Source organism: Micropterus salmoides, unplaced genomic scaffold, assembly GCF_014851395.1.
Source record: "Micropterus salmoides isolate LMB-PRFRI ecotype aquatic unplaced genomic scaffold, ASM1485139v1 Ms_hic_scaffold_23, whole genome shotgun sequence".
Lineage (NCBI taxonomy): Eukaryota > Metazoa > Chordata > Actinopteri > Centrarchiformes > Centrarchidae > Micropterus > Micropterus salmoides.
Genome location: NW_024041484.1, coordinates 4,324,669 through 4,347,541, shown reverse-complemented (window position 1 = coordinate 4,347,541; position 22,873 = coordinate 4,324,669). Strand labels below are relative to the sequence as shown.

General features: G+C 39.6%; 1 protein-coding gene across 3 annotated transcripts; it reads left to right on the top strand.

The window, feature by feature from the left end:
- The first annotated feature begins 1,217 nt into the window (after window positions 1-1,217).
- ppp6r2a (protein phosphatase 6, regulatory subunit 2a) lies at window positions 1,218-21,935 on the top strand. 3 transcript variants are annotated; one of them, XM_038738366.1, is made up of 24 exons: window positions 1,218-1,338; window positions 5,120-5,289; window positions 7,370-7,624; window positions 8,066-8,252; window positions 8,357-8,494; window positions 8,584-8,649; window positions 8,797-8,909; window positions 9,425-9,538; window positions 9,773-9,899; window positions 10,218-10,370; window positions 10,866-11,090; window positions 11,181-11,245; window positions 11,543-11,658; window positions 12,286-12,371; window positions 13,127-13,207; window positions 14,325-14,422; window positions 14,668-14,725; window positions 14,965-15,092; window positions 15,207-15,331; window positions 15,449-15,593; window positions 18,300-18,388; window positions 18,509-18,698; window positions 19,395-19,484; window positions 20,421-21,935. In XM_038738366.1, exons 3-24 carry the CDS (start codon window positions 7,398-7,400, stop codon window positions 20,467-20,469), a joined length of 2,670 nt encoding a protein of 889 aa, XP_038594294.1. In that variant the 5' UTR covers window positions 1,218-1,338; window positions 5,120-5,289; window positions 7,370-7,397; the 3' UTR covers window positions 20,470-21,935. The 3 variants fall into 3 exon arrangements, with proteins under 3 accessions (XP_038594294.1, XP_038594293.1, XP_038594295.1); XM_038738365.1 differs by having other exon boundaries at window positions 1,250-1,682; XM_038738367.1 differs by lacking the exon at window positions 1,218-1,338 and adding an exon at window positions 1,970-2,261.
- The last annotated feature ends 938 nt before the right edge of the window (window positions 21,936-22,873 follow it).

Below are 22,873 nucleotides of genomic sequence, written 5' to 3'. Positions count from 1 at the left end.
CATCTATCTGAATTTAGGTGGTATGAATTTCCCTCTTTGAATTTGCAAAAGGTAATTCGAGTATCAATATCAAGTATTGTTTTTTTTTTAGGGTTCACAAAGTCAGATATACATGTTGCTCCATTTCACTTTTTTTATGATCTAAAATTCAGTTCAGTAAAAAAAATCTAATTGGATTGGTGAACCTCATCAATGAAAATTGGAAAACCTAGAAATCCTGACACCTGAATTTTCTATTGAATTTTTTAAAATTGCTATTTGAAAATACCTTCTAAAAATGTTTAAGGAGAACAACAGTAAAATATTTCAATGCTATTATTTAAGTGATATTTCAATTTCAACATTGGGGTTAAATTTCACAATTAGGTATTCAGTTAATTCTAAAATTCAAATTATTTCAACCCTCCTTTGCTTCCATACTCATAACTTGTAATGGTCATCTGTCATTATTGGCATTTTATGGACTAAAACCTACTTATTTAAAAATAAATTGATGATTGCTGCCATTAAAGCATATTGTCTTTCAACTCAATTCACCTAACTTTACTTACTTAATGTGTATTTTATTTTGTAAATCTGCCTGTCCTGTCCACTGTGCTCACCTACTTGTCACAAGACTGAAATCGGTGGTCTCAAATATTGACCATGTGATTTTCTACACAATATATGAAGTGCTACCTTATACCACATATACAACATACCTAATATCCTTTTCAGGTTAGAAGTCAGGCTTATCTACAAACACCCTGGTTTAAGTAGCTCCCGGCAGCTCCCCGTAGTAAGTGCACTTTAACATTTGCAAGCCATTGTACGGTTAGTATTATATAGGATTTTGTTTTGTTTTAAATAAATAGATGTGAGATAAGAAGTTGGAGTTGAGGATCGCCTGAAATCACAATGATGATGAATAGTAGTGGGTAAGAGAAAAAAATAATTTAAGTTTCATTGTGTGTGGAGTGAATTCCCTTTAATTAAACTTAACTTTACTTTTTTTTCAAAAAGGGAACTGGCCTTTTGATGTCCACAAAACACTTATGTTAAAAACATATTCAAGCAAAATTGTTAGTGTTGTTAGGTCACCCCTTATTATATAGGCGCATTAAGAAATAATATTTATTTCATGTTTAGACCATTATAATCATTTGACTACTAACAGTGTCGCATGACCATTCAGTACTCCAAAACACTTTGCTGAGCTCAGGCTGAAGTCGATGCACGTCCCCGTGATGGCCTACTGCGCGCTCTCGTAACCATGTCGCCATTTTGATTCGAAAAATATGACTGAGTTTTTCCTGCTTTGCATGTTAAACTTAACCCCGCGTTTGAATTACTATATGCGTGAGTACGAATCATACACCATATATCTGAAATAACAGGTCTCTCTATTGATGTCAAGTTGCTATTAATGTTGGGGAACTGTTTATTTGATAGACTTCAAAGCCACCTTTGACTAACGTTAGCTAAGTTGAGCTAGCTAACAGTAACAGTTAGCCTGTGCTGTCGCAGACTGACCCTTCTTCAAAACAAATCACTATTCGCTCACAGGCTAATGTGTCTTAGCTAACACAGCTAGCTAATAGTTAGCTGGATAGCTAGTGACTTAGTAGCTGGCTGCTTGACGAAAAAAATCAACCAACAATCTGATATAGACGGAAGGAATAGCAGCGGACTTTGAATCAAAGGTAAGTTTCGGACGGAACAATCGTCATGAGTTTGAGTAACTAGCTTACGTTAACTCTGCTGTTGCATCGACAAAGTTGAACCTAAGTTGGAGAGCTATTTAAGTTGGCTAACTCAGCTCAGCTCAGTAACGTTACACGTTAACCGCTAGTAGCTAATTAGCTTACGTGCTAATCACTGGAAAGGAGGAACTAACGTCAACGTTAGCTTGATTGTTTGCTAACTTGATAACTTAGTGCATTACAAAATCGCAAATTACCGTTGATGGAGAAACTAATGTTTGCTACTCGGCCAACTTTGGCTAACGTTAGTTGTTAGATGAACGTTAACGTTAGTTTATGCAATATAGTCTAGTCGGGTCGAGATTAACGTATCGAGATTAACGTAATTTATTTCCTCATTAATATAACAATAACGTTAACGTTACTGCGTCTCTTAAATATTCGTTATAGTTTACTAACTAACGAGCTAGCGTTGGCTAAGTAACGTTAGCTCGTGTTCTTCAGTGCAGCCATTCGGAGTTGGCTGAGGCCACTGGCCAGCAGCAACGAAGCCCAGGTTAGCTGAGTTACTGAAATCAAGTAAGTTAACGTTACACACCGTCTGGATTCAATAGTACATTAGTAGACGATGGCTAAAATAGAAAGGTACCTCGTGTTTTAACGACGGAATGTAATTAACTGTGAGGACTAATTACTGTAAAGTAAATCTACGTTGTTTTTATCTTGTATTATTTCGTAGCGGGGCATCCAGTGGAGTTGAAGTAAACAGAAATCTGAGCTCCTACCGCAAGTCAGTTGATGCTCGCTTCATGCCAAGGCTATGGCAGCTTAGTTTACATTTCTTCAGCTACACACCAGTGTGTGTATCTCATTGTTATGTAGTCTTAACAAATGGGGACTCACTTGCATAACAACATATTATAAACAAAGGTAACAGATATTGTTTTGTGATTGGTTGATCTAACATTATAAAAAACATCAATGTATCGTTAGCTATTGTATGTTCTCACATCTCAAGTTATCAAAGCCTGAAGCAATGGCTTATTTTGTTCCACAGCCAACAAACCCAGAGGTAACTAATAATGTGAATATGTGAAGGAGTATTATAAAGTACAATAAATTCATTGCTGGCCTTTATTATCATAAAGAACTAATGTATCATACATTAAATACAGGTCTGTTCACCTACTTTTACAATGTCAGTGCATTTAAGTGCATGTAAGCAGCAACAGACGGAGTATAACTGTAGCTTTTGTTTGTCCTCTGAAGTGCAGTATTGCAGATTGGGTTGATCATTTAGTAGTGCATGTTGTACTAGGTATCTAGGACTAAATGATAAACATTCAGTGGCCACCAGTTGTGTATTTGTTTACATTCAGCAAGTAAAGGAGAGCTTGTGTGAAAGTGCATGTGGAATTTCCTTTTGCTTGAATTCACTGCTTTTTCACTTGCCTAATTACAGACTATTGTTGGCTCACAACATCCACATGTATGCCCTTTGTGTGCCATTGTTCCTCTTTTCATCGCCTGTTATATGTGCCAGTAGACTGTTTTTGTTGAGGTCGCCTCTGGTGGGTTCTATTTTGGATGTAAAGTCAAGCATTTGCTTTCCTGCTCAGTGTCCACAGGGAGCGTTCAGCGGGTTATTATTGCACTTGTGTACTTTGTAAATGTATGCCAGATGGACGCTGCTGCTGCATGTGCAGGGAAGGGTCCTCCTCAGGAAAAAAGGACATGGAAAAGGAGGAAGCTCTTTGTTTTCCTCCTTCAGTTTTACTTCCATGATCAACAGTTGATAGCATGTTGCTCACAGAGACATGTTAGCTTTGTCAAAGCCAGTAGATGTAATTGTTTTTGTCGCTGCTGGTGTGTATGGTTGTCTAGATTAGCTGCCACAGTAACCACGTGAGGAACAACAAACTAAATATACTTGTGTAGTCACATACGCTTCAAATACTTGTTCTCCATCATTTAAGATGCATTCTCCATTTACCACCATTTCATAGTAGGCATTTAAAAGCATTTATTGCGGGCTGATGAGACATGAGAATCAGACTTTATTGTTATTTCCAGGCCTAAACATTGATACACTGTAGCATTTTGCTGTACTATAGCCAGTGGAAATATAAATAAGTTATTTAATAAGTGGAATATTCAAATCCACTACACATTTTGTTGTTTAACATACTATGTAACATTAAAAATTCTAGGCATGTTAGCTTTTGTTGTAATCATATTTTTCTTTACTCTGTTCTGACAAATTTGTTATGTTTTACTTTATTATATTTTTACTATATTTGGAAAACCTTTTGCGGGTTTAAACAAAATTAGTATGTAAATTTACATTCTCAACATAATTTTGTAATAATAGACCCACCAATCTATGTGAAGTTGGAACCGGTTAATATTTGGGAAGTGTCAGTTCTACATTTTGTCACTGACCCTGACAGAGAATCCAATACGATGCTTTTTGAATTATATGTTTTTCTTTAATAATACAGCTGCGAAGAATAGACCTGCGTTAGCAAAGTAACATGATTGATGGCTGAACAGCTCTGCATTAAGAACATCTAGCTTGCATTGTAAACTTTCCTTTGATGTGTCCGTTCTGGCCATGTATGAGCAAGAGCTATATACCCTCCATATTTGGGAGTGTGTCCCCTTTAAACAAATAACTAAAAGCATGTTGTGCTACAGTAGTATGAATGCTTAAATAGTGTTTGTTTTTTTTTGGTTTGTTTTTATCGAGAAATGAGACCAAAGTAAGTGCTGCTAGGGTTGTTGAGATGTAGTCTGAAAAGGTGGAAGATGGGCAGTGACTTTGCTGTCCTGACTTCAGTGGGGAGTTCATTCCACCAGTATGGAGCCAGGTAACAATATCATGTCACCTTTTTGTTCATTAAACTGAAACCTACATTCTGTCACTATTGGAGATAAAGACTGTACCACAGTCCTCTCTAATATCATTGTCATTAGCTGTCAGTTGGATAGGCACCAAGTTAACAGCTTCATTTACCAACAGCTTTGTCTTTAATATGTGTGCATAGTTGACAGTCTTATAATAGTCTAATAGGAGAACTTAGTTTTGCGTTGTAGGCTACATCATAAACAACAAAATTATACCTTAGTTACTTTACATCTCAGTCAGTGTACATTAGCTTTAAAATATTAAAATTGAAACAAGAGTGCAAAATGTGAATGAAATGAGTAAAGTTTATTTCTAAGAAGAACAAACACGTATGACGATATGCATTGTTGGCACCCATGCAGAGATATATCACAAAGTATGAGCTGTCACATGATGAGGGCAACACAACTTCACAATGGTGCAGAATGCCATGCAAATTATGTCAGTGGTATGTTAACAGAGTGTAATTTTCTCCAAAATCTTCTTGCACAGTTGATTTGATAATCTCCACTCTTTTTGTGTTGTGCAGGTTATGGTGAGCGTCTCAGTGTCTCATCTCCTAAAGAGGCCTGCTTTTTAAGAGGAGACCCATGCTGATAAATGCCAGGCCTCGCCACGCTCTCTGTCGTCTGCACAAACACAAATGCCTGCCTGCCCGTGGGGGAGGTCTGATTAAAGATATCCACATTTCATCCACTGGTGAGCACTTTTGGCCTTTTTATTTCTTTCTGTGATCGTACAGTCTTTGACTACTTTTACCTGGACCACAGTGATCGAGCTATTGTCCTTATTGTAAATAAGTTTGTATTTTGATTAAACTGGGTACATGATCTGCCAATAGATCTGTTAAATTCCAAATAATGTTTAAAGTCTATAGAGCACAGCTTTATTAGTGACTGAAGACATCAGCTCCACAGTACATCCCAGCATCAGAGCTGCCCTCCACTGAACCTCAGTATCAATCTTTCTGTCATTTTGATAATGCTGGGGGAGTGATGATACGCTTGGTTTACCAGACAATATTTGAACACTATTTTTAAGAAATCTTCAATGCCAAAATATATGAGAGGAGTACCTAATATCCTGCATTCTGGTGAAATTCTAAATCAATTTGTCTTTTCTGCATCAATTTATTGTGGAAATATGAAGAAAAACATAAAATTCAGGCAGCAGGTGACAATTAAAAATAGAAAAATATAATGGAATATAATGTAGTAAGGCTCAGACATGTAGAAAAATGATTAATGTTACAAGACTAATGCAATCATTTAACGATAATTCATAATGTTTTTTAAAAGTCCACCGCCCCTACACTCTGTGCATTACTTAATTATTGCTCTGCAGATGTGGTAGTATCCCCGTCAGACTGTCTGGACAATTTGGGAATACATGTTAGGATGAGACAAGATGGTAGAAACTGAAACTGACTGAAAACTAGGGCTGAACGATTTGGAGAAAAACATCTGATTGCGATTTTTCTGCCAGATATTGTGATTACGATTCAAATTGCAATTTTTTATTGAAGTTTTGCTAAAGTTTAATATTCACTGCCAGTGTATTTTTGACGGAAGCCACGTCAAGCAGCACAGAGACTCCCGATCGTACATCGCACAGCCGCTACCTGTGTTGGTTCGTCTGGCGCTATTATCCCATGTTTTTTTCAGATTTCATTTGTTGTAAAATGTACATGCCCTGTGTCCGCTCTGATTGGTGAGTAGGACCGTAACAGGAGGCGCATGGCGCTTGTGATTGGCGAGCAGATCTGTCACATAAAGATGACAACGGAATGAATCTGTAACTGCATGACTGTTTAAAACGGGTCAGATGCGCTGTATAATTAAACTACATTTTAATCACCGTCTTCACAATTAGGTAATCACGTTCTTTCAAAACGCAATTTCGATTTGAAAACGATTAATCGTTCAGCCCTTCTGAAAACTCTTGTGATCAGGCAGAAATCTCACCACAAATCAACACAAATGTTAAATTAAGCACCTCCGATAAAGTGTAACTCACAGTCTAAAACAGAGCAAGGTTGGCCTTCAGTTTTTAGAAGTATAAATTGCAAAAGTCTACCAGGTAGTTACACTCTTTCACAAACTGTCTGCAACTCGCAGCATGAGAGGGGGGTTCACTTGATTACTATGTTGGCATATGCCGGTGTCGCATCAGCTGGGTGGAGATGACTCACGCCGCAAGTAGATGTCATCAGTTATACACTTGTTTATCACTGCGTGAGGAAATTGGTGAGTGGTGGAGAGCGTGGGAAAAGTGTCAATTGCATGTTGGCAGCTCTGATGTTGTGAGACAGAAATATAGTCATGTTTTAATATTGCGAGATATCCCATCACACCCCTACTGTTCACCCACGTGGGCATCAACATGCACATTCGCTGAAAGATCCAAACAATAGAGCATATGATGATTCTGTTGCAAAATTTCTCCAATAAAGTCTTATTTTTATCAACAGTCCTACATGAATGCAGCATAAATTGGTATAATCCATAAGAACTTAATTAGACCATAATTAATCTAGTTAGAAAATACAAAAATGTTGCAGTCCCTGTAAGGGCATTTTGCAAGTGAAAGTGATGTCTTTTTCCAGCTATTTTTGGTGTAATCCTTTAGCTTACATCTTTGTTTACATCAATTTCTCTGTTTCCTTCCCCACCTATGCTTCCACTGCTGGGCCTCTCTGTGTCCCCTCATCCTCCTCCACCTCTGTGTTCTCTGTCCTTTACCTTCTCTCCCTCGTTAACTCTGCTGTCCTACGGCACAGGGCTGTGTCCCCCGTCCCAGCGGCCACCATGTTTTGGAAGTTTGACCTGCACACCACCTCCCACATTGACCAGCTGCTGGACAAGGAGGACGTGACGCTGAGAGAGCTGATGGAGGAGGATGACGTCCTGCAGGAGTGCAAGGCCCAAAACCGTCGGCTGCTCCTATTCCTCTCCCAGGACCACTGCATGCAGGAGCTGGTCAGACTCATCACCACAGAGCCGCCTGTGGACCTGGAAGAGAGGAGCCGCTTTAAGTGAGTCCTCAACAGTGGCGACTGACACAGTATTTCTTAACTCAGTCCTTGTTGTTAGTTCTTGTTTAGAAACTGAACTTTCATGGTTTATTATAGTCGCACCTAGTATAATTTATTTGAATTAACATGCATTGAAATAAAAAATTGTCATAGTGTACGTTTTATTCATATATTCTGAGGAAATACAAAAAGAATTTGTTAATGAGTTGGTGTTATTTGTTGTGTTCAGTAGCCTGCTTTTTACTCTTGATTTAAATCTATTTACTATGTTACTGTTAGATTTCTGCTGCCCTTATATTATGTCATTATATTGCTAATGCTCTGGCCCCTGACATTCTCCACAGGAACTGTTAAAATTTGATTTTAATATATTTTTTATCTCTTTTAGACTAAGCAAAGCTCAGAATAATTATAATAATAATTTTTGCTTTTTTTAACAAGATTTCCCAACATTGCTTGTGAGCTCCTGACATCAGATGTGTCCATTATGAACGATAAGCTGGGTGGGGAGGAGTCTCTCCTTGAGATGCTCTATCACTTTCTGGAGCAGGACCCACCCCTCAACCCGCTACTGGCCAGCTTCTTCAGCAAAACCATTGGCAATCTCATTGCCAGGAAAACCGAACAGGTGCACTTGAAAAGATAATGGTTTGAGCAACAGCTTCCACTGTACTACATAGCAAAAAAAACTTACATACAGTCTGCTTTGTGGAACTTTGTTTTGTTTCCCAGGTTATTACCTTCCTAAAGAAAAAAGAAGGCTTCATTGGTCTGGTGCTGAAACATATTGATGCCTCTGCCATGATGGACCTGCTGCTTCGCCTCATCAGTTGTGTAGAGCCTGCCCCCTTGAGGCAGGAGGTCCTTCATGTAAGCTCTCTAAATATGTCTTTGCGTACTTCCCATGAGTGAACATCAGCCTTTAAAGTGTTTCACACTTGTTTGCTTTCCCCCCCAAGTGGCTGAATGAAGAGAAGCTGGTACAAAGACTCACAGAGCTCATCCATACTGGCAAAGATGAGGAGGTGAGTGTCAAGCATGCTGGGAATTGACCTGTCACTATTTTGTCATGAAGCTCTCAGATGAAGGAGCTATAATATCTGTAGCATCAACATAATTTAAAAGGGGAATCTGTTCATTTAAATTTTCTAATTTAATGATTTATGTTGCAGAGACAATCAAATGCATCCCAAACGCTTTGTGACATCATCCGCCTTAGTCGAGACCAGGCCAATCAGATGCAGGAGAATATGGAGGCCGACCCACTTTTGGCTGTACTGGAGTCGTAAGTTTACGCTGCCTTTTGATTTAAAATTCGAGGAGGATAAGTAAATATCACCTGTGTCCTGTTGCTTGTGGGATTTAGAGTGAAATGTTTGGCTGTGTTCAGTGGCCAAGCTCGTCAAACCGTTGTCCCATCTACTGTTGTTTAATGGTGTCCTAATTAATAGGTCTTTTCATGTTTGTTTTTTTTGTGTTCATTAAGAGGGTTATGATAAGCTGTATGTACTCTTAATTCCCAACACAAGCAGGGATTGTTGGGAACAGGTTGTTGTGTATACAGACATTTGCTGGCAGAGCCGGTTTGACATCAGTTTTGATTTTTGTGCAAGTTTTGAGTTTGTGTCCTTCATAATGCTTCATTGGTGTACACCATCTCACCCATGCATTGCCACACCCCATGATCAATAATAGAAACTAACTAGACAACTGGTTTGCTGGCTTTAAGAGGAGAACATTAGCGTCACATCATCAAGTTTGTTTCTTAAATTTGCTACTGCATAAACTGTTGTCTTTCAGGCAGGAGAGTGTGGCAGGGCTCCTGAAGAACATATTTGAGGGGGAGAGGAGTGAGGCCTCCATCGTTAACGGAACTCAAGTGCTACTTACCTTACTGGAGACCAGGAGGTCTGGGTGAGTCTAAGTGTTTCCTGTCAAGTTTGTAATTATAAATTATGGTAGCTTAGTTAATTTTGATTACTCTGGGTCCTGGTCCTCCAGGTTCTTTTGAGCACATGGTAAAACCACATGGTAATTTTGTATTTTTTTAACTCTATGAGCTATCAGGGAAGTAGAGGAAATGCTTCCATATGCTTAAAAAGAATACTGACACAGTGACCTAATGTTTTGTCTGTTTATGTGTCCCAGGTTGGAAGGGCTGATGGATCTGTATTCTCAGGGTTATGAAAGGTCTTACACTGTCAACAGCAGTATTTTAAATGCCATTGAGCCCCATTTAAAGGACTTCCAGCAGATTCTTCTGGATCCCCCCAAGGTAAAAGCCATAGAGCAGAGAAAGGTCATCAAGCAAAATAAATTCTAAACAGAAGCGATTAGAAATTGTATATTATATTCTTAATAGTATTACGTTGACAGGTAGCACCTTTAGCAAGCACATTTGAGTTTTATCTGAATAAACTGTAGCAGCTGATGGTGAATTAGTAGTATACATTTTCACTGTTACACATACAGCCTTGTTTTTCCCCTCTGTGGTGCAGTTATAACATTGGAACTTGGGGGTTCTTGTTTATTGGTATCAAAACCATATTTTGTGATGACACTAGCTGATGTATGTATCTCATTCCCTCTACAGAAAAGTGCAATATTGACGACCGTTGGCGTTCTAGAGCAGCCACTGGGGAACGCCCGCCTTCACGTGGCCCGGCTGGTGGCTGCCCTGTTGCAGACCAGCGCCCCCAGTATCTGCCAGGAGCTCTGCAATCTTGCCACCATGGACCTACTACTGGTAGGCTAATCCTGGCTTGACTCTTGTGTGATTGAGCTTTCATACATTTTTAGAAGGTGTTATAGAAGCATGATTTTGCCTGATTTTGTTTTGCCTGATGCAGCTTATCTGAAAATGTTGCATCAGATTTGCACAAGGTTGTTCATGAGGCAGGGAAGCACTGATTGCCTTATCACACCACCTGACCAAAGGGCAGTGGGTGTGGCTTATTTGGAACAGGGTCACATAAGACCAGCAAGTTTTTTTTTTTTTGTTTTTTTTTTGTGTAGTTCAGCTGACGGGGGTCCATTATTTCCCTGGTTAAACAACATGGGGAAATCAGTTCTGGTCCACATATTTCCACCATGACTTTTTTTAAATAAGCCCATGTGGTGTGCCAGTAGTTTGCTAAAATGCTTATGTCTCTAACAATTTCTAATAATGTCAATAACTTTAGACTCTTTAGATTAACTTTAGATTAACTTTACCTCTCTCTCTCTCTCTCTCTGTGAATAGGATCTGTTCTTCAAATACTCGTGGAATAACTTTTTGCACTTCCAAGTGGAGCTGTGCGTGGCGGCTATCCTGAACCATCCTTCCTCAGATGAGCGACCAAGCCTAGGCATCCAGAACCACGATGGGAAGCCTGCAGCATCCAACCCTGAAGCGCAGGGGGAGACAGAGGAGACGGCCAGAACCAGTGACCCACAGATCTCTATTCACAACGATCTTGTGGCACATGTAAGTGGTCATACTACACCTTCTTCTTTGATGCTCTTTCTCAATTATTTCCACACTCATCTTCATTCTGTGTTTCTGTTGAACCCTCAGCTCTTCCAGAGGTGTCAACTGGTACAGAGGATCCTTAACGCCTGGGAGGAGAATGATAAAATACAGTAAGAAACCCTTTACATCCATGATATCACAATGTGCCCAAACACTTTTGTATCAAAATAGAATGTTTTCGTCCTCTTCATCATACCTATTCAGTTGCATTTTGCTGCTTTATGCACGTCATGCTGAATATTTATTGTAATACTAAAAAAAGAGATTCTTCTGATCAGAATCTTCTCAATACCTTGACCGCAGCGAATAGTGTGGATAGATTAGTTATGAAAAGTGCAGTTGTGGTGTGACAGTCAAGTTATTTTTCCAATTGAAGGTAATCCTAAGTGTATTCCTATGAATCTCAGGGCTGAGGGCGGCACCAGGAGAGGCAACATGGGTCATCTGACCAGAATTGCCAACATGGTGGTCCAGAACCTGGAGAAAGGACCAGTACAGGCCCAGATCGCTGACCTCATCAAAGGTAATGCAGTAGGCCTGTCATATACATTTACATTTTATCTGAAAAGTAGTGATGGGCAGATGAAGCTCTGGGCCTTTCTTGCTATATGTGCCGACAAAAAGATTTGAAGCTTCTGGGCTTCAAAAGTCCAAATCCGGTGTGCTGTTGTTAAATCTGTAATGCTTTAGTTTAGTGCTGCATTTAATGTAGATATTGTGAAGATATTGTGCAATATGTTAACAGTAAAATAATTTATAAATGCATTGTCCAAAACGCCTACACACAAAATATTGTGTCCACTGTGTGGGCTTGTGTTTTAACTTCACAGTTGGTATATATGCAACATTTCACTTGCAATGTGAATGGAGTAGGATATTCATTAAATGTATATATTACTTTTTATTACATTGGAATCAGGTGGAAATGTTCTCATAACTTATAATTATGTCTTTCTAGTGTGTATGGCCATCGCTCTCAGTTATTCTCCTCTCTCTCCCACTGATGTGCCTATCACATAGTTTAGCTGAAACTTTCAAGACTTTCAAACTGATTGAAGCGCTATCTGAAGCACCAGTGATGTTTGAAGGGTCTGATGCTACCAGTCACGTGATATTCTTCATTCGACAAAGCATATCTCTGCTTTTGCAGAGCTTCCCGAAGACTGCAGAGGCCGCTGGGAGAGCTTTGTGGACGAGACCCTGAGAGAGACTAACAGGAGGAACACGGTAGAGCTGGTGAGATATCATTCAATAGCACTCACAGGTTCTTCTGCACGACTAGATTTCATTTAACTTCCTCTCATTTCCTCTTCTTCTCTCCCAGTTTAAGCCCGCTGTGCTCACAGCAGCCAATTAATCAGGACAGGACTGAGCAGCCCAGCACAGTGTCAGAGCAGCCGTTACCAGCTTCTAAGAAAATAGATTTCTTTTCACATTTTTCATTTAATAAATTAAAAAATTTAAGCAACCGAAGTCGGAAGTGTTGTTTTAATTAATTAACAATAGTGGCCCTGATTTTACTTTGTAGATTTAAAGCATGCAGCATCCCCCCAGTGAGGTTGAAGATGGATTGATATCTAGTGATGGAGGAAACTGAACTAGGCATGTTTACAAATTGCAGATGGGCATTTCCATTGACTGCATTGTAATAGTATGGGATTCTACGAGACTGTAAGTCTGTACGCCTGTTAGGGTAAAACCCAGGTTGGATGGCAAAGGCTCAGTGGTATACTGTAGGATAACAGAAAGTCTGCTGTCTGTGACATAGTTTTCGACAACTTCTAGATGAACAAAGTTTTATGTTACAGGACAATTACTAATGTGTGACAGTTCTCTCTATGCTACGTTTTCATGACTTTATTCTTTTAAGTTGCGTATCTGTCATTAAAATTACAGCTTGATCAAATCTCTCTAGTAAGGCCACTAGGCATCTGCTATGTTCTGTTGGACACTGTAAGAAGTTCACCAAACCTCTGCACTGTGTCTTGCAGGTAAGCACCCACAACATGCACTCGTCCAGTGAGGACGACGACATGGAGAACCCCTTCCCCAACGACCTGTCTCTCCAGCAGGTAAGATAGACAGCACCATAATGAAACACAATGACACTTCACACTAGGGATTTGGGCGACGTGTAATTGTCTCTGATAAAATATTAATTGTTGTTAACGATGTGTTGAGCAGACATTATGGAGTAGGCTACGTCACTCAATTTGCAAACAGTTGTTGTCTGCGCATTCACTGAGTCATGCATCGTGAAATGCAGTACACATGTGCTAGAGTTAAACAAGCAATAGCTAACAAAAATTCATGACTGAAGTTAAAAATGAGTGATCAGTGGCAGGAGATAAAACACTGGCACCACCAGCTTCGCAATCTACGTTGTTGTCACTGGCATGGAGGCCGTTTGGGTTTCGAAAGACTGATGTTGTCAATCTGTGAACTGTCAAAAATCGGTTGCCGTTAAAAAGACCACAAACTAAGCACTGCACGGAATATCAAGAATATAAAAAGCTTTGGGAGTCAACTGTCCACGACAGACCTGAACCAGCCAAGGGACCAGCACAAAAACACACTGTGGTTCAAAAACCGCTGATGATAAGAATCATCACAAACAGCTACAGACAGAACTCAGGGCTAATATAGTAACAGATGAAATGGTTACTCATACTTGCACTGTTTAATATCAGTAATACTTGGACTGGTGATTTCAGTGTTTTTCATGGTGTTTCACTTTAATACTTCAGTTTTAAATACAATTAACAACACAGTACAGTAGGGATGAGGATCGTTAATTTTTATTGATATTGATACCCTTATTGAGACTGCTTAACGATCTGATTCTTTATCGATACTTTACTATTATTTAGTGATGGTTATTTGGTAAGACCAGACCCAATGGGCATGAGGTAGCCATAACGATGGTATATTACTTGCGATAAATAAACATATTGAAGTGTACATATTAACTGCCTGGTTGTTTTTAATTTTTAAATACTTTGTAAATAGTTTGGAGCTAACTTAATCCTCACCGTATTCCACCGCGACGGCGCAGGCTCTCGCTCTGCTGCCGCTGTATGTGTGTGGGTGGGTGCCGACAGAGAGCAGAAAAAAAATCCATATCCATGTCTAGTAACCTCTTCTGTCTATAACGATATCACTTTAAAAAGTGCCCTTTGACCTTCCCAGGCCTTCTCCGACTATCAGATCCAACAGATGACTGCCAACTTTGTGGATCAGTTTGGGTTCAATGATGAGGAGTTCAGTGAGCATGATGAAAACATCAAGTGAGTAGTAACCACTTACACTCTTTGTTGCTCTTTAAGGAAAACGAAACAAAATTTGCTACTCAGCATGAAACAACTTTGCACTCCAACCCTTTCTAGTCAATAAAGCAAAACCAGAGCACAGACACATTTAGTTAATTCTCAGTTACACTATTTGATTTTATGCCTATCTAGTACACAGTGATCACCTTATTCCACAGGATGTTGGCTAATATTTTAACATTTTTCTTGTTTTCTTTCCTCAGTGCCACGTTTGACAGAATTGCCGAAATAAACTTCAATCTAGATGCTGATGATAATAGTGTAAGTGTTTTGTAGGTGTTTGGGTCGTAATTTCTTTATTGGAAACGGTGTAAAAATCAAACTCAATCTACTGTTACTGTTAGTGGTGTTAATGTCTCTACAACAACCGTTGTTGAGTTGTGGTGGTCAAATCTGTTATAATAACATAAAAATGAATAAAGAGACTTAAACTTGCTGCATATTAATCTCTTAGTCTCTGTCGCAGAAAGAATTGACTTCATTCAAATGTCTGTACACAGGCCAATGTGGCTGCTTTTGAAGCCTGCTGTAAAGAGAGGATACGCCAGTTTGACGATGCTGAAGAAGAAGAGGACATTTGGGAGGAGAAGGAGATGAACTATGCAACACAAGCTAAATCCAGAACAAGGTAAACCTGTTGATGTTTTCTAGTTTCTGATTTCCTCACTGCAGTTTTTAGTACACAAAGCATTTCTGCTTTCTGTCTGTTAACCTCCTCAATTTCTTGTCTACTGTCTTCCAGGTTTGGGGTCTCCCAAACCTCAGAGGGAAGCTCCAAGAGCAGCATGGAGAACGGAGGCAGGGAGCGGGACCGTGGATCTGAATCTGATGAGGACGAGGAGTCTGAGCAAAACACATCAGAAACAGGTAGATTAGAGGACAGCAGCTAGGCACATTCAAGCACATTCAAATGTTATGTAAACCTACAAACAGCCCTTCAAAGTAGACTCTTGTCTTAGTTTAAAAGGGTCATTTTTTTTACAGGTCCCGCATGGACAGCAAATTTCAGGGACTCTAGAGGGACTGCAGCATCCCAAACCCCAGCAGGGTGGGACAGCTCAGCTGGGGGTGGAGGAGAGACGCAGGGAACTGGCTGGGCCAACTTCACTGAGTTCCAGCCTTTCTCCGGGTGAGAAGCAAACCTGTTAACCCAAAATTAGCAACACTCCTAAGATGGTCTTAGAGGAAAAAAGGAACAGAAATTGAATTTTGCATTTTCTAGGTCTGATAGGTTGAAATGATGCAACAGGTGTCACTATTAGGGTGGATCCACTGCAGGAACTTTCCCAGGGGTTCCTACTTCAGGGGTAGTGCCTCCCTAAAAGTTCAGGAACTGTAAAGCGCTGACAGACAGTGATTGGCCAGACACAAATATTGTGGCACTTGTGTACCGCTTCATTCACAAAACAAGTACTGTGGTATCAATATCAGGACATTTCTTGTTCTTTATTAATGTAGAAAAGTTAGGCTTTTCTGTAGTCTTTTTTTTTTTTTGAGAGAGAGAGAGTGAGAGCAATCAAAGCTGACAACATGAGCGAGTTAGAGTGAATGAGAGAGAGAGGATGAGAGAACAAAGCAAGAGGATGAGAGAAATACAACTCACCTTTCTGATGGTTTCACAGCTTTTCCACCTCTGCATGTCTCCTTCTCATTCCATCAAGTTCAAACATCAGTCATGCAACAGTAAATTCAAAGAATAACAGATTGAAACTGTTGTTTTCACGTGTGTGAAAATAGAATTTTAATCATAATTTTTTAATCCATTGGCCATCCTTTTAATCATTTGCCTGATCTTCACGGTCCTTCAGATGGGGTGGAAACGGATAAAGGGTCTTTTAGATCCTAGGTTAGTTCCTGACAGTAGTTTCTCTGGTTCCATAGTTCCTGAAACTAGGGTTGTCGCGTTTAAAGGAATTTTCCCCGCAGTAATTAGTTGGGGCTCAACAGCACAGTATGCGGTATCATTCCCATTTTTTATCAATAAAGTAAGTGTGTCTGTGGATCTCATCTCACTGCACAGTGAGCCGCTAACAGCAGCTTTATGATCTGACTGAGCTAACGTTAGCTGCTGGGTGCTAGTGCAAGTTACACAACATTGCTGAGCAAACTCATTTCTCTAACATTACTTTGACAGTGTCTTTTTCACATGTAGCTATAATGTTACCTTCAGGTCATGTCTATCAAGTCAATTTACATACCGCAGCAACGCTCACACACAACTAAATTTATAACAAAATTTCCACAGAAAGCAACATTAAAAACGAGGCTTACTGTTCAGTTTCTCTGTACTGTCCCTCAGTATCACAACTTTAGTCCAACATCGCCGCACCTGCTAGCCACATCTGCCACGCAAGTTGCTAACGCTAAGCCAGCTAACCTACAAAATAAACATTAAAACAACACAAAACACAGCAACACTTACAGCTTCTGGGTTTAAGTTGGGTGAAGTACAGCCCATGGCGACCCGTCCATGACCCGTTAGAGAGCTTGTTACGCTTGTGGAGTTTTTGAAGCACTAATTTATTAATTTAACACACACTCTAAAGTGTAAAGTATGGACATTGCGGTTGTTGTGGTGATCCTCTGCGGTTGGCTTGACCATTAGCGCGGTATTTCAATTTTGCAGTTATCGCGACAGACCTACTTGAAACTTTGTGGTTCTATATAAGGAGGAACTATTATTTTGGCGAATAGACCTGAGGATGATCAGTTGATTGTAGGATCAAAATGTTGTTTGTTGAATAAAAAGTGGTAGTTGTGAGCTATAGAGAGTGTACAAGACGATTTCACGTTGTTTGTACTAAAGTGTTCAAGCTGCATCTTCAGAGGTTTAAAAATGAAGCCAGCGCCAAGTGACATAAACTGCAGTTCCTTGAATGTCCACCTGAGGCTGACTCCAAAAGCAAATCTGTCTCCATAGCCCCCATGTTAAAATGCCCAACTTTACAGCAGAAATAAACATGTTTATTAGCCTGGTGGAAAAAATTGTTTTGGTCTGTAGAGATAATTTCCCTGTTTATGACAACTGTGCGGGGGGTAAATTCCACTGTAAATTCCTCTGTAAATTCTTTGCTTTTAGCTTGTTTTGATGTTCTTATTCTTGCTGCTTTTAAATGTCTTTGCATCCCTGTAGGTGTCCTTGAGTGCCGAGAAAGGTCTTAAATAAAATTTATTATTATTATTATTATTTATATAACTCACCCATTTAAATTATATTATGGCTAATATATGAAGGTATGCAAAATTAAGAGCGGGCCACTCTTTGCCTATTTTTGGGTTAGCCAGAGACAGGCTTTACCAAGATGGGCACGGCCGGAGCTGCCCGGTCTTTAGAAACTGGCTCATCAGAAACATGTGGATGACGTCCATGTTTTTTACAGTCTGAGGTTGCGACACACCAGTCTCAAAACTTTGTCAGAAGTGTGCAAAAGGACAACTTCTGACAGGCTGTAAATCTTCTGACTGGCAACATGAATGCAATACAAAAAGCTTGAAATGTTTGGTGATGTCATGTGGATACAGTCCGTTGAATGTCTTTAATGTGTCATTTCACACAGGGGAAAGTTGTTCATCATCTGTTGAATGATGATGTGTGCCATTTAACAGTTGTATTATTGTACTACCATTTAACATATTGAACACAGATCAACCAAAGGAAATAGCATAGAGAAGAAATAACAGTCACAAAAATGGAGATTCAATTCAAGTAAATTTTTATTTATACAGCCCAATATCATAAATCACAAATTTCCCTCACAGGGCTTTAATTCTGTAGAAAAAGTTGTCACTCTTTACAACTTGAAATGTTTTCTGTTTTCATCTTGACTTCCTACAGTACAGAGACTGATCCCAGATGCAGCTCACCTGTGGACTCGGGCAGCAGTGACGCAGATAAACAAGCCAAACAAAAGCACGAGAAGAGCGGTGAGTGTTCACCTTCACCTTATAAGCTCAGCTCTGTTAGAGATGCACACATTTCCATCTTAAAACATTGATTGATTTGGAAAAAGAACAAAGACATTTGTTCTGCCTTTTGTTTGTCAGATGTTACTACCTCCTCTGGTGCCTGTCCAGAGGGAGAGGGGAGGAAAGCCCCTCTGGTGGCCTCAGACAGTAGCTCCTCTGGGGGATCCGACAGTGAGGAGGATGACAAAAATGCCGGTGGTCCTCACGCCGCAGCAATCACCTCGGAAACAGTTGGTGCTCCCGGCAACAAGACAGCTGACCTCAAAAGGTTTGCATCTTTTAGCTGAGCTGCCTCGCTGTCAGACGCTGAGCGGTAAACCCTCCTCTGTTGACCAGTCCACTCCTGTCTATATTTGAAATATAATTACCACATTGAGATAATTATAGACTGGGATTTAAAATGACTGGATTCAGTCAGCTTTGCCTTTCTAAGTAAAGCCTATCCTGGGAGCCTCTCTGGTACTCTGTAGAAACTTCAGCTCAAACTGTGATTTGCAACGTCAGAAAGTTAAGTAAGTAAGTTTGTAACTTGACAGAGTAGAGAGTTCCCAGTAGTGTGAAAAATGACTATTTCTGTTAAATTATACAGGGTACCTGCAGGGTCTTTAAAATTATTTAAAAAGTTTATATTCTAAAAATATGGCCTTAAAAGTAAGTGTGTGTGTGTGTGTGTGTGTGTGTGTGTGTATATATATATTTTTTTTTTTTACAAAGGTCTTACATCTTAAATAAATGCCCTACATCACAAATAAATATTTTTTGTGTGTGACTGAGCACCAGCACCATCACTAAAAATATCTCTATTTGCCTTTGCAGGGTCAGCTACAGAACTAGAAGTTAATAAAATATTCAAAGACACTTGAGCTGGGAGTGGAATACTGTTGACTTGAACCTGCACACTGTGCTGAAACTGTACTCGAGCCGACTAATTAGTAACTGTGGGCTTCCTGTTTGTGTCCTGCAGTGAGGAGAGTCCGGTGTCTCTGGAGAAACTCTCTCTGTCAGAGCGGCAGCCTGCTGAAGATTCACCTGGAACCACGCAGACTGACAGGAAGTAAGTGCCTGTTGACACTGTATATTTTGTTGTGCTGAAATTATAACTTCACTCTTGGATTACTAATTCTGACGAAGTTCAATCCAGTTTGATGCATTATCAGAAAAAAAAGAAGTATAAAATATAAAAATCAAACTCTAGTTGGAGCTTTATAAATTCTAAAACAAGTAAATTACAAATGGACCTTTGCAGACAGGCAGATGACAACATTTACGTCATGGGGACCGATGCAAGCAAGTGGATGCTGAAAGCGTAAAAGTCACCCCACTCCACTTTGTGTCTCACTGTCTACCTGTTTATTTACACCTCTCTCCACAGCTGCGAGCTTGATTTCATGTGAAATGAGCAGCGGAGGGCGTTAACAGTAGTTCTACTGCTGAAATAATTTCTTGGTTAATCATTTAGTGGACCAAACATGAACAAAAACATTTGAATCAATTGTTTTGAATGGTGTCTTTTTATGTGATTTGATGAAATCACTTGGGGCTGTGATGGGCATTTATTTTAACTATGTTCTGATATTTTATTGATCGAACAGTCAGTCGATTGAGGCAGGAATCTGCAGATTAATTCATAGTAAAAAGAATCATCGGTGGCAGCACTAGTTGACTCAAAGCATTATATACAAGAAGTGTTTCCAGCTGTAGTAGTCAGTTGACAGTTTGATAGATAGAAAACAACTGTTAAAAACATGTTTATCTTTGAAAAGACTGCACTGTGTGAGGGCTGTTATTCAAACAACAGTTTGTGATCCATTTATCTTTATGCTAAAATTTATTGTGGCCCCACATTTTTTCATCAAGAGGAGATAAAGATGAAGTTCAAGGCTTTGTATATTTTGTCTGTGCATTTTCTCCCAGCCGAATCCGCCTACAGCAGATACTCATCCTCTTAGGTTCTCCGTGTATGTGACTGTTTCCCCTGTCATCCTAACAGAGAGGAAACGCCACCGCCGCAGGAAGTGTCGGTCAACGGGCCGGTGTGAGCGAGAGCGCGCCACCAAATCCATCAGTGACGGTGCCGCGGACTGTCAGCCTCCTCCAGAGTGACTCCCCTGAATAACCTCACTGCAACTACAGTGTTTTTACTGAATCACTCTGCCATGTTATTGGACCTGGACACTGCCAATCAACACCAATAATGAGGCGGCGGAACATGTAAAAAAAAAAAAAAAGAAAAATAACAAACAAAACCAACAGACAGAATGGAGTGTGTAGAGGAATCATCTTCAAAGCCTTTTTTCCGATGTTGCACATAATTGCGTGCGGTTTTAATGTAGCAGCGATCTTTGAAACGCCAGAATCAGAGGGGTAACATCATCATTATTATTTTTTTATGTCCTCAAAGATTTCTCTTCTACTTGTTCAAAGCTGTTGGAATCCCACTGTTAGGGATTTTACATCGTCACCCCTAAATGGATAGCACAGGCTAACTTTTTCAATGATGCCTCAACAATAAATACCTTCTTTTTTATTTTATTTTATTTTTTCCTTCAAGCTTAAGAAAAAGCACTTATGCAGCCGTTTACTGTACATTATAGCACAATGTTAGAATTCTCCCCTCATCTCTGCTGGCCGTCTTATCTGTCCTCACACCCAGATCAAGGTTTTTTATCCGTTGTTTCCGGGGGGGGTTTTCTTTTTCTCTTTGGTTGCTGTTGATGAAACATCTCTTGTCGTACATCACCAGGTTTCTGAATGTTTGAAGTGCTTCGGGAGGGTCCATCAAGGAGGAGGAAGTTGATGAACAGAGCTCTAATAGTATTACTGTCTTTTGCTCATGTGCAATAATGTCAATTAGCCATTTTATTTAAAAATGAAATTCAACATTTTTTCCTTTTTGAAAAGAATCAATCTAGCGTTGGAGACTCAATTGGTGTAGTTTTGGGCAAACAAATTTGGATATAATCTCAACCTGACCTGTCAGATTTTTAAATGTTATTTTCTTTTTTTCTTTTCTTTTTTTTCTTTTTAGTGCATGTATAACTGGTTCTCTGTTGACCTAGCTAGTGAGCTAAGACCTTCTGATTGTATTGACCTTTAAGTTGTTCTTGCTATTCCCCTTAAATCAACCAAACATTATCTACCTATATACAAATATTATCTACATTTAAAAAGTAATTTTACACGCAATCTTGAGATTACTATTGTTGTCTGTTCCTTTTTTCTCTCTCTCCACCAAGCACTTACTCACAGGGCGAGAGTGGCATCTGGTTAGAGTGACGCTTTCTTTCTTTCTTTTTTTTTTTTTTTTTTTTTAAGTTTAATTTCATTTCTCTCTGAGCAGCAGGATTGGAAAGAGGGCAGATCTGGCTTCTGCAGAGCTCCAGGCCTCTTTGGTGTACTTACTTAAATCATTTGACAGCGATCAGGTTCTACGATCATTGTTGAAAAAAAAAAAAATAATAATTGAAATTAAAAGTGTCTGGTTGACCACATTAATACCAAAAGCTTTGCTTTGCCCGTCTGGTTGTTGTCTTTCCATCTCTGCAAAGGTCTGGCTGCCTGTTCATGTTAGTAAGACCAGGACTTTCAGTTTAAAGGCCCTGCACACCCTCAAAGGTGTTTTCAGTTCTGGTTGACCTCTGCTCAAGTTGCAGTTATGTGATGTCACTGGACTCTTTTTAAGGATGATAAAGGTGTCATTTGTCCTGCCCAACAGGTGCAATGAATTGGTCAGAGTGAGAGAGATGTCAGTCATACAGAGTCTGCACAAGCCCACGTAATCCTGAGAAGAGATCTGCAGGGAGGTCAGAGGTCAGGGTCAGCCACAGAGCAGCAGCCCAGGAGCTGGTAGGAAGCCACTAAACATCATAATGCTGTCTCTGAAGTATTTTATGATACTAACTGATGCTAGAGTTATCAAAGTCACAGAGGTGCTGTTTGTGGTTAAAGTAGGGCAGGGGTAGTGCAAGTCTGCTGAAAGACTGCTTTTTCATGTCAAGTTCTTAAACTACAAATCATTTTATAGTACTATTAACCATTTTCCAAAACCTTTTAGTTTTTATTTATTGAAATTCACCAAGCCATTAGCCATAGAGAACATAAGTCCCTCCCCTTCTTCCGGTGGACCAACATGGGACCTTATTTTGGGCGAAATATTTTGGAAAAATTATGTACGATAGCCAACGGTGAGAGACAACACATTTTTTACCCCGAGGGGATTGTGCCCTGAGTTACACTTAATATTTGTCAACTGAAAATATAATTTTGCAAGCCAAGACAGTTGTATTTTGTCGTGAAACTGTTGAAGTATAAGACTGAAAATACGTAATTAGAAAGACCACAAACCCAAAAGTCGTGTATGTGTCATAACTTTTTCTCTCAGTGACTGAAGCTAACGTCAAAGAGCTTCAATGTATAGATGATGTGATGAGAGGACCAGGAGTC

What these genes read in the sequence shown, in the direction of transcription:
- ppp6r2a (XM_038738366.1), top strand. Translation starts at nt 7,398, where the DNA reads ATGTTTTGGAAGTTTGACCTGCACACCACCTCCCACATTGACCAGCTG. An exon ending in ATACTGGCAAAGATGAGGAG is followed by an intron (nt 8,650 to 8,796) that starts GTGAGTGTCAAG and finishes TTTATGTTGCAG; the next exon opens with AGACAATCAAATGCATCCCA. An exon ending in CCACCATGGACCTACTACTG is followed by an intron (nt 10,371 to 10,865) that starts GTAGGCTAATCC and finishes CTCTGTGAATAG; the next exon opens with GATCTGTTCTTCAAATACTC.